The sequence below is a fragment of the Panthera uncia genome, chromosome F1, assembly GCF_023721935.1.
Source record: "Panthera uncia isolate 11264 chromosome F1, Puncia_PCG_1.0, whole genome shotgun sequence".
Classification (NCBI taxonomy): domain Eukaryota; kingdom Metazoa; phylum Chordata; class Mammalia; order Carnivora; family Felidae; genus Panthera; species Panthera uncia.
The window spans coordinates 26,483,262-26,495,417 of record NC_064813.1 but is presented as its reverse complement, the minus strand read 5'-3'; the positions used below and the strand labels follow the sequence as shown (position 1 = coordinate 26,495,417).

The 12,156-nt window shown below is 35.3% G+C and overlaps 1 protein-coding gene across 3 annotated transcripts in view; it reads left to right on the top strand.

Annotated features, from left to right (window-relative positions):
• XPR1 (xenotropic and polytropic retrovirus receptor 1) overlaps positions 1-12,156 on the top strand; it is a 210,217-nt gene that overhangs the window by 160,121 nt on the left and 37,940 nt on the right. For all 3 annotated transcript variants that reach the window (XM_049634136.1, XM_049634138.1, XM_049634137.1), the window contains 2 exons: positions 4,833-5,004; positions 6,176-6,370. In XM_049634136.1, coding sequence (XP_049490093.1) covers positions 4,833-5,004; positions 6,176-6,370 — 367 coding nt within the window. The remainder of the gene's footprint in view (positions 1-4,832; positions 5,005-6,175; positions 6,371-12,156) is intronic.

Genomic DNA, 12,156 nt, shown 5'->3' with positions numbered 1-12,156 from the left:
TCTGAAGATATAAAATATGCTCTTCCTATTAAAAAACATAGTAAGTAAGCATACAACAAGTAAAAAGCCACTTATATTCCAGTACAGGTAAGTATTTATAGCAATCAGGAAAAGAAAATGGCCTAGATCTCCTTCATGTTTTTTTCCCCAAAGTTGATTGTTATTTATTTGTATTTCTTATTTCTTCTGGTAGGATTTTTACCACAAATTGAGAATATCCCTATTTTCCTCTAATTTCATTAAATACTAATAAGTAAGAGAGCAAATCATTCCTGTTATGTATAGTACCACTAGGCCAAACTGTAGGCCTAAGTGTAGAACTTAGATGTACAAGAGTACTTTGAAAAGTCTTAAGTATGTAATCACCTTTAACACATTTTATCATCTAGAACACATGATTTTTAAAGGATTTTTTGTAAGACAGAAGAAATACTTGAATATTTTTTTCTCTCTTGAAATTCATACTAAAAATAAATCATTTCCCGTTAGTACAACAAAATTAGATTACCTTTTTTATCTTGAGATTATTTGTCATTTTATTGCTAGATTTTGTGGAGTTTTAAAACTTATTTGCACAAAAATGTAGTATTCTTCTGGTTACAAGGAAATAATGTTAAGATTATAAATACCTATTATTTCCTGCCTCAATTATTGTAAAATATCTATAAAGTTATTTTGAAATGAGGTTTCAAAGACTCAGATGTTAATACGATTGCATCATTGCAATAACGGAATGATATCGTGTGTTAAGTGAACATTTCCCCAGTGCATCCTTCTCTGTTTAAATAGTTAGCTATGATTGATGCATGACCAGTTACTCTTATTAGCAAAATGATTCCCCATTGAGTAGACATTTATTAATGCATTTGCTGTATGTTAATAAATGAGGATTTATGGATGGAATAGGTTGGCAATGATGATGTAATAAGGAATAAGAATAATAAGTGTGCTGTAAGAATCAGTGAAATGCAGAAAGAAGCATTGTGGTTTGTTATATTTATAATAATAATTGTATACAGGAAAATCTTACACATATAAAGCATTTTAACATTAAGTGACCTGTTGACTTATTTTAATTCAAATCTTACTGAAAAAATTTACCCTGAGACTTATTTCTAGTGTTAAAAATATTTTGTTTCTCTGATACAGCTTTTTTAATAGCCTCATCATTAAGTAAAAGTACATATCCTTCTTCAATTTTTTTTTTTTCAACGTTTTTTATTTATTTTTGGGACAGAGAGAGACAGAGCATGAACGGGGGAGGGTCAGAGAGAGGGAGACACAGAATCGGAAACAGGCTCCAGGCTCCGAGCCATCAGCCCAGAGCCTGACGCGGGGCTCGAACCCACGGACCGCAAGATCGTGACCTGGCTGAAGTCGGACGCTCAACCGACTGCGCCACCCAGGCGCCCCTCCTTCTTCAATTTTTAAAAAATGGAAAAGAACATGTATCATTTGGCCATAGTGGTACGCACTGGATGCTGTTTATATCCATATTTAAATTTGAATGTATGGAATTTATATGCTATACACCACCTTCAAAAAAGCTAAAAAAAATTTTATTAGAAATTTATTTAGGGGTGCCTGGATGGCTCAGTCAGTTAAGCGTCTGACTCTTGATTTCACAGTGTGTGGCTTCAACTTTGGGCTCTGCACTGTCAGAGTGGAACCTGCTTGGGATTCTCTCTCTTCTTTCCCTCCTCACTGTCCCTCTCAAATTAAATAAACTTAAAAAAATTTTTTTAAAGAAATTTATTTTGATACTTAAATGTCAAATTAGGTACAGTTTGTTTGTATTATTAGGTCATAAATCTCTGTAGATCTATATTTGCCCTAATTGGAGGTCCAATTGGGAAACATAAGCACTGCCTCAGATTTTCTAAACAAAAATACCAATCAGTTCTTCTAGAAGACTACTTAAAGTTTTAAAATTAAAGTCCTTTCCTATATAATTGGGGAATTGATTTTTTCAATATTTTCTTTGGTTTTATAGTAAAATTTTTACATATGTCTCTACTATGATTACAGAGAGATAGTCTCTTTTAATAATGCACTGTTCTGGACATTTTGTATGTGTTCATTTATTTCATCCTTTTAATAACCATGAGGTTGGAGCTGCTATTAATCCACATTGTATAAATGAGGAAACCCAAGTTCAGAGGAGTTAAATACACAGCCAGTAAGTAATGGAGATGAAATGTGAGCCCAGGCAGTCTGATTCCATAATCTGTACTCCTGACCACTACCATTTAACAATTAAACCTGGTAGTCACTTTATTTAAGATACTTAACTTTGATCTAGTAGTTCAAACTAATAAATATATTTTATATAAAAATTCAAAGAGTGTGATTATTCACAAGCCTCTAAAAGCAGAAATTAAACTTCATCTTCTTTAATATTTATCGGCATTAACTTAGAAAATGATGTTAGTTAATATCCTTTCTAATAACTTATTAATGGCTTTTTTGTGTATGTGAGTAAAACATCAGATATTTTGAATTGTCTGTAGCTTTCTTAATACTGTTACTCAGTGAGTCATTGTCATTTTAAGCAAAATCACAACAATGTAGAAGTTGAAAGACCTTAGCCACAATAAGAAAAGAAAGAATTCTCACTCAAGAAGGGGAATTCAGATAAATTTAAGATGAATTTGACTATGTGTAAACATCAGGGAATTCAGTATGAACTCAGCCCTACCCTGTCTCTGATGCAGCTACTCCCTCCCTCCCTTCTTTGTATTTCTAGGGTATTTTGCATGTTTATCTGTAATAGCACTTACTACACAGTGCTGTCGCTATTTCCTTAGGTATATATTTGCTCAACCAGACTGTGAGTCTTTGACAGAAAAAACTGTTTTATCTCTGTACTTCCACAGTGCCTGACATGTGTTAAATGCTGAATGACTATAATTATATTCCTTCCTTTATTAGTTGTATTATACCAACATTTACTACTCCCTCCTCTTCCTTTTTCCATCTGCTCTCTTCTATAAATTTTCCCTTCCTTCCAGTTTCTATTTTCATGCCGCTCCCTTTCGTAGTCCCATTTCCCTCTTTTCTTATTTAATGCATTCTCTTCCTCCCCTGCTCATATGGAGGTTTACTCTCTTAGCTAGCTTTTGAGGCTGAATTTGGCAGATTATGAGAGTAATAGTAGTCTGTCTCATGTCCATGAGAAATAAGAAAATTGCCCTTGGCTATAATTTTCACAAAAGTCCACGACTAGAGATTGAGTTAGACTTCCTGATCCTTTTGGTGTTATGTTCTAAACTCTTGTTTGTCTCTTTGAATTTTTAAAGTCCACTCTGCACCCCACAGTTTCTTAAAATACTATATAAACTGGCATCAGAACCTTTTCATGAATAAATGACTAACATCTCAACCACTAAGCCCCCAGTTCTCACTCTGCCCCCACCCCCTACCAAAAAGAGTTTGCTGTATCTAGACCTTATGGTTGCAAACGATATAGCTTGTCTCTCAGGCTTATTGCAAACTTATTGAAAGAGCAAGAGACTGATCACAAAACTGAGCCATGGCCTCAAAATATATCCGCTCTAGAAAATATCACAAAGCCTGTACTAGGTCCTGCAGATACCTGATCTAACGTCCAAAGCCCCAAGGCAATACCTGTCATAGATACTTGATATCTAGGATGGATTCATCATGTAGCCATTTATCTCCCTCAAATAATAAAGAGAAGTGTTTAGAGGTAGAATAGAAAGAACCAGCCAAGTCTGAGGGGAGAGAGCCATTATTTTTCATGCTGAATATGTCTGCTAAATGAATATAGCTAGATGGCAGGCGAGCTATAGATTTAGACTCATTTTCTCAAAACTGCTGCTTAGTCAAAATTCCTTGTTTTAGGAGTTCATTTTTAGCTTTTAAGATAGAAAGGGTCTGACAGGGTGAGGATTAAAGCTGCCTTAATTCCATCTTCAATTTTCTCAGGGCATCTCAAGGCATTCTGCACTATTGGAGCCTGTTTCTGATGATTACGTTAGTATCTATCCATCTTCTCTCTGCAATGGCAGGAGATTTCCCTTTACAGTGGTAAACAGTCTTCCACAGAATAGGTCAGGATGAGTTTGTTGTAGGTCCTCTGTAAAATGGGGATATGAATAGTGCCAAGCTCATAGAATTGTTGCAGTTAGTGGACTATGAAAAAAGCATTTTGAGAAAAATATGCAGCATGGATTAGTGCTCAGTACATTTAATCTGAATTCATTTAACATTATTTTTATAATAGTGGGGTATGAGCTTATTTTTGTGGCATCATTTCAAGACAAATACAATTATTACCATGGCATTAGTGAAATGAAAGTGACTTCAGTGAGAGAACGGGCAGGCATGCTTCAGGTGTTGCACATCCTTCCCTCCCTATCCCTTGTAGGCAAAGAAGAGCTTTCTATTCAGGTAGCAAAGCTCTCATCCCAGTTAAGAAGGAGGATATTCCAGAAATTATTATAGAGCATGCGTCTCTAGCACAATTTACCCCAGAGCCCTAACACTACACATCCTCTCAGTGCTTCTCCCTTCTGCTACTCTGCTTTCAGCTTCAACTCTTTCCACCCTCTCTGCTTTCTGTTTTCTAACTGTAGCTATTCCTGTCTTCACCCCACTTAAATTTCCTTTCTTAGTTATCTATTCAACTCATTCAGTTCACTACTAATTCTCAACCTAGCCACTGTTGCCAGGTCCCTGTGTTTGTGATTGGCTCATTGGTTTCCATTTTATCAGCTAAAGTAATCATGCTGCATGGTCAGACAAGAATTAGAGAAATTTAATATGAACTTTCTTGTTTCTGTGTTTTTTTATTTTTTTCTTTCTCCCAGTTTCGAGTATTTACAGCCCCCTTCCATAAAGTAGGCTTTGCTGATTTCTGGCTGGCCGATCAGCTGAACAGCCTGTCAGTGATATTGATGGACCTGGAATATATGATCTGCTTCTACAGTTTTGAGCTCAGATGGGATGAAAGTGGGGGCCTGTTGCCAAATAATTCAGAAGGTAGGGTATGAATGTGCATCCATACCTCTGAACTGCCAGTGTAAACCAAGAAATATTGGGAATGATAACTAAGAAATGTAAGATCACGGTGAAAACTCATCCAATAATACAAACTTAATTAAATGTACTTGGCACTCTTTTAGCAATCTCTTTATCTGATACAATTTGGCTCTTAAATTAAATGTTAGGATTTCAGTCATCCATTTGCCAAGAGATTTGCAACTTACACTTAAGGAATTCTAAAACTTAGAAAAAAAAGAAAAGTAAAAATTTCTAGTATATTGGTAGTTATATCACAAATGCTTTAGTGCCAACAGTTTCCATCACAGCATTGCTTTATAATGATCAAAAATACTTGAGTATTTAGACTTAGATCAAGGGCTTTGAGAAAGTCATTGTAGATCGTTTTTAATTCTTACTGAGGATCTTGGGGTGTTTTTTTCTGTTTCTTTTTCCCACTCTTGGTGTATGCCAGGAGTTCGAGTTATTAAGGAATTTTGCCTTAATGACAAAGACCAAATTTAGACAGATTATGTAACATCTGACTAGCAAAAAGCTAATGAAGCCAGTGGCAACACATATTCATTGATTGCTAGCAGACCACAACTTTGTTGTAGGTTGATCCTACTATAATGCATTCCCAGAATTTGAAGAAAAATGTATTTACCAACTTCATTCTTCTCATTTAAAAATATAAACTCTGCTCTTCATTAAAAAGTAGGCTAATGAGGTACATTTTCTACCTATTGTGATATAGCAGTTTGGAGTTCATGAAATTAACTAGAGTCACTAGTGGCATTTGTATGTTTTCCAAGTATTTCAAATTACAGAGTAACTTTTCTTTCCTTTGATTACTGTACTCATCTTCTAATTTTCTTACAGTTTTACCACATTCCAAAGAAAACGATTCCAGAACAGGTTGTCAGAAATCTGGGAGGGCAGATTTTCCCCCATAGGTCCACCCTATATATTTACCTTCCTTTTTTGGCTTTCATCGCTCATGAAAAGTTTGAGAATATAGTAGTTACAAAGAAGAAAGTGATTCAGAAACCAGGCTTCTTGCTTTTATGGACTTGAGAGTGGTTACAATATATAACAAAATGATGTGAACAAGTAACTTGTCTTTTGTTTCTTTTTTAATAATAATTCTTCTTCTTTGAAATCCGCACAGAACCAGAAATTTGCCACAAATATTCATATGGTGTGCGGGCCATCGTTCAGTGCATTCCTGCTTGGCTTCGCTTCATCCAGTGCCTGCGCCGCTACCGAGACACAAAAAGGGCCTTTCCTCATTTAGTTAATGCTGGGAAATACTCAACAACTTTCTTCACGGTGACGTTCGCAGCCCTTTACAGCACTCACAAAGGTATTCTACGATTGACTGTGAAGAGATTTTTCAAAACCTGGGTTTTTACTACTGACATCTGTTTCTTACTCTGGTTCCTTTTCCATTTATCATGCTCTTTTTTTCCACTGAAGTTCCAGTCCCCTCAGCTATACCATTTTGTTCTTGAACACAATTTGAGTCTCATTCCAGCATTTAATAACAAGTACCGTCAAAAAGTCATCCAGAATAGGAAGGATTTAGTGATATGTGAAATCCTGAATTATGTTCAGTGTGTTCTATCTTAGACACCTTGGGCTTTCCTTTGTTGTTGGTTTTTTGTTTTGTTTTGTTTTGTTTCTGTTTTTTTAGCCTTCTTGTTCATTAATGAGGTTGGGAAATGCTAGGTGAAAAAGATTCCCTCTGGCAATCATGTATATTTTTAATCGCTTTCCTTCACCAAGTAGTAAGGATTGTTTCCAGCCCATTTAACTGCAAATTGAGTTCTCTGATCTCTCTAGTTTCTTATCTCCATAGCAACCAGTTATTACTTGAGACTGCTCTTCTGTTGGGAGGAGAAAAAAGCTTTTAGGTTCTGAGCCACATGCAGTCAGTCCTTTTGAATTTTTAACCTTTTTCCAAGAACTGTCAATCAAAGATCTTGCTTCCTTTTACTAAAATGCATTCCATCTTTGTCTTTTTAAATCAGTATCAGCCCACACCTTAGAGGCTGGGTGGTAAAGAAATGTTACTTATTGAAATTATTGTAATTATTTTTAAATACTTAAGTAAATTTTTTTCAGTGACTTTTTTCTTAATTGAGACACTGTATTTTAGGAGCCTGAGCTAGTACCTCTTAGCTACTTATCTAAAAAGTATGTCTGATGGTCTTGAAAGGTTGGAGCAGTGGTTTTTTTGTGAGGCTTGCAATTTGGTCCAGTAGAACACTTTATAACATACTTCCACTTTTAGCAGTAGATTCTGCAATTACAGTAATATTGATAATGCAGCCAATAATTTTATCACTATGTAGGCACTCTTGTTAAATGATATAATTTAACTAAGTGCCTCAGTGAAGGAAACACATCCTCAAAGCTCCCGTAATTTTAACTCTTGCTGAGGAATGCTGTTCTTTAGTCTGGGCATGCATCATGATTCACAAGGTTGTGATTAGAGAATTTATAAGTCAGGCAACGGATTTGATACATGGTACCCTATGCCTTAAGAACCCTTTACTTTTCTCGCATCCTGGGTAACAGTGGTTTGGGGTTGAATATTTTAGGACATAACATATCTTTAACTATACTGGTACTCTTCAGTATGAAGCTGAAAATCTGAATTCCTCAAACCTGCACTGGCTTCACTTTTAATAACCTAAAGCTAGAAGCAGTGGTTTGGATGGTATTGTGGTCGTCAGACTTTCTCTTTCTTTTTTTTTTTTTTTTTTTTTTTTTTTTTCTTTTTTTTTTTTTTTTGCCTCATGTATCCCTTTAAAGAATTTTTAAAATTCTTTAATTTTATTATTTTAAACTATTATTTAAACTGTATTTTCTGACATTTTAAAATTTACATCTGAAATTTTTCATCTTAAGGTTAAATAATTTTTAAAAATGTAGTTTACAGTGTATTTATAATTTTTTTTAATGTTTATTTATTTTGAGAGAGAGAGAGATAGAGCATGAGTGGGGAGGGGCAGAGAGAGAGGGAAACGCAGAATATGAAGAAGCCTCCAGCCTCGCCTCTAAGCTGTCAGCACAGAGTCGGGTGCAGGGCTTGAACTCATGAACTGCGAGATCATGACCTGAGCCTAAGGTCATTCAACCCACTGAGCCACCCAGGTGCCCCCCCCCCTTATTTTTTTTTTTACAGTGTATTTTAAATATTCACATTTTAAAACAAAACTGCTAAAATGTTTCTACTAAATGTGTCCAAGTAATCTAAATACAAAAGCATGATACTCACCATGATTTGTATGTTTATGTTTTGTCTGATACATATATATGTAAATTGAAATTAAGTTATTACCTATTACTAGAAGATGCTAAGAGATTTTTCTGTGTTGTAATTATAACTGGCCAAAGTAATGTTACAGATATGTTATAAATTTTAATAATTATCACATAGACATTTCTTATTGAGATAAATCTATATTACTTATTCTGTTCCATTTTGCAGTTTTTGTATAGGGAAGCTCTGAGAAACCTTGTTAAATAGCTGTATACATGAGGGTAGAAGTTTAATTGTTGGAGCATTGCTAAGTTTTCTAGACAAATCCTCAGTTATATACCAAAAAATATGCACAGTAGTCCATCATCAGTAATTATTTTTGTTAATCTATCAGGTTTTCTTATTGAAAGCAAAAAGTTAAAAATAAACTGAAGGAAGTAAAATATTAAACATAAACTAAATGAAAAAAGGATTTGTTAACCGTTAGAATCATTCTCTTTCTTTGTTTATGGACAGTCAGTATCTTATGACATTGTTTAAATGGTGTTGTTTTTTAATCTTGGTAGTGCAGATTACACTCATCTAGTTTATAGTGATTATCTGCCATGTCCCCTAATTGGAAAACCAGTCACCCAAATTAGAAAAAGTTTTGACTTAAGTTAACATGTTTATAGACACCCCTGTGTAAACATCTCAATTCGAATTCTGAGTTGGGTAGGTAGATGAATGGGTAACTGGGTGCATAGATAGGCAGATAGAATAAACATGCGTTCAGTAAACATTACTGAGAATATTCTGTGTATCAGTTGTGCTAGGCACTAAAAATGGAGCAACAAACAAAGTAACGTTCTAGCCCTTAAAAATTTATGATCTAGTAGGGGAAGTAGGTAAAAAGGCATTAATTGGTTGCACAACAGTGTGAATATGCTTAAAACTTTTGTACGGTATGCTTAGAAGTGGTTAAGATGGTAAATTTTGTGCTATGTGTTTTGACCACAACAGGAAAAAAAGACATTAAAATAAGCAGGGGACCATAATAGCCTACAGACAGCATAAGTCCCAATCCGGCCCCCAGTAGAGACTTCCCAGAGGTAATAGTTAAGCTATTTTATTGTTTCTGTGAAGGGAGAATTCCAGTTATCCCATTATGTGTTTTGCCCAAGGCTGTGTAATTTGTGAGTGGTGGAAGTGTTGCTGTTTCCCACTGCTGTTCTTCTTTCGCCCAGGGCTTCCTCTTGTCCCCTCAGGCAGAACCACACCTTTTAAGTGGAGATAATAGTATCTATTCTGTTTACTTCACAAATTTGTTGTAATGATTAAATAAGGTGTAGTGTACATGGAATCACCTTATAAACTCTAACGTGCTACACAAATGGAATTTATCATTAAATGAAATACAATTCTCTTTGCTGTCTAGAGCTGGCATATGTGTGTCTTTCTTTATGGAAAATCTTTCTAAGAGAAACCCTTGTGATCCCTTCGGTAGGGGCGTTATAATGGACAAGTACCAATTAGGAATGTGTTTGGCTTCTTGTTCATGTAACACAGATGTTCACTCACTGAACTTGATTCAAGTCCCACAGTCAAATTTTTAAAAACCAAGCATTTTTTTTAGAGAGACCATTGGTTATATATCTTATCATAGCCATAAAATTAAAAAAAAAAAAAAAACCTTTGTATTGTTGATACATATTAAATATTTATATCACTAATTTTCTTTTTACCAAAAAGCATAAAACAGGGAAATTTGGCATTTAGTGATGATCAAAAGTAGAATTTGCTTTCTGTTGTTTTGTTGGACAATATTCCAAGAGGAAAAGTATCAGAAAACATACACTTTAAAAATAATCATTGAGCCAAAAGGATAGATTTTGTATGGTTAATGGGGTAGATCTTTTTCTATTGAATTTGTAAGTATTACCGTAAAGGATAAATTTTATGAGGAGAGGAAGGTGTAGAAGACGGTGAGGTATCCCTGTTCAGACTCAAGGATATGAGTCTTTTCAGAGAACTAGCCTACAAGAGTTACCATAGTAACTGCATTATTGGGGGTATTTTCAAGATTTTTTCAAAGGTTAGGTCTTAAGATGAATGAAGGCACAAGTGTTTCTTCTGTACCTAGAGTCATTTTTTTAAAGGTGAGGGAGGGGCTTAGACCCGTTTTAGGGAGACTACTTATTATATTTCAGCTAGCTGTCACTTGGTATAATAAGAAGGAAACACATTTTAAACATTTCAGTGTATTTTATTTTCCATCATTAATTTTAGACACAAAGGAATTTAGCTAGCAGCCAATCTCCATATTTTAAGAAATCACATTTCATTACAAGCCTAAATTTAAAGCCAACTCCTACAAGTTTTTTTGTTGGAATTAGGATTGGAGGAGACAAGAAAGTGTTTTAAATGTTTTTTGTATGTCCTTGAGGTTTCTTGGCTTTGGCAAGAAAAAGCCTGTGGGAGGTACAATAATAGAAAAAGCCATTGTGTTATTTCTGACCCGTTGATGGGGAGAGAGCGCACTTCATTAGACTTTCTGTTTTTCATTTACAGTTTCCAACACTCTAAAATATTCATAAATTCTTAGTGGATTTTGCTCTTTTGCTCTTCTCTGAATATACAGAAGAAAAAAAAACCTTACTTTAAAAATACTTCATATTTTACTTTAGACTTTTTATTAGCATTTGCTAACAAGCATTTGCTATTAGATTTTTAAAAATACTTATGTTTGTTTGCTTGGTTGTTTTGCAGTACCAGTTCCCATCCAGATCCCTTCTTGTTTAACATTCTGTAAGGGGTGCTGTGCCCCCTAATGAGGATTCCTCAGCAGTAGTTCAGTGCCTTCAGAGCAAATAAGCATTTCATTGTTTTGAGTGGGCACACATAGTCCTGAAGTGCTTCCTCTCTGGGGTATGGCCAATATGTAACTGTTTTTACCCTGAATAATAGGCTGCTTTGCCAGACTTTCCAAATTTTAGTCTTGTTATAATAGAAACACCAATTTTTTAAAAATTCTCTAGGGAAACTTTTGTTTCATTAACTTAAAAAAATTTTTTTTTAAATTTTTTTTTTTTTTTTTTTTTTTTGAGAGAGAGAAAGAGTGCAAGCTGGGGAGGAGCAAAGAGAAGGGGAGACAGAATCCGAAGCCGACTCTAGGCTCCAAGCTTCAGCACAGAGCCTAATGGGGGCCTCAAACTCACAAACTGGGAGATCATGACCTGAGCTGAAGTTGGACGCTCAACCAACCGAGCCACTCAGGCACCCCTCATTAACTTTTTGTTTTAAACACACACACAAAATTTTTAAAAACAATGCATTTAGGGTACCTGGGTGGCTCAGTCAGTCAAGTGTCCAACTTGGTTTCAGCTCAGGTCATGATCTCGTGGTTTTGTGGATTCAAGCCCCACATCAGGCTCTGCACTAGTAGCACAGAGCCTGCTTGGGATTCTCTCTCTCTCCCTCTCTTTCTGCCCCTCCCCCATTTGCGCTGTGTCTCTCTCTCTCAAAAAATAAATAAAAACTAAAAAAAAAATTAAAAAGAAAACAATGCATTTGAATAAATGCTTTCACTTTTTTTTTTTTTTTAATGTTTGTTTATTCTTGAGACAGAGACAGAGAGTGAACAGGGGAGAGGCAGAGAGAGAAGGATACATAGAATCTGAAACAGGCTCCAGGCTCTGAGCTGTCAGCACAGAGCCTGACGCGGGGCTTGAACCCACGAATTGTGAGATCATGACCTGAGCCGAAGTCAGATGCTTAACCGACTGAGCCACCCAGGCGCCCCTAAATGCTTTCACTTTTGACTTACTATTGAAATAGCTCAAATCTTTAACCCTTTTGAAATTTGATATATTTGGCTGTAATTCCTCTAGCCTAACTAATGC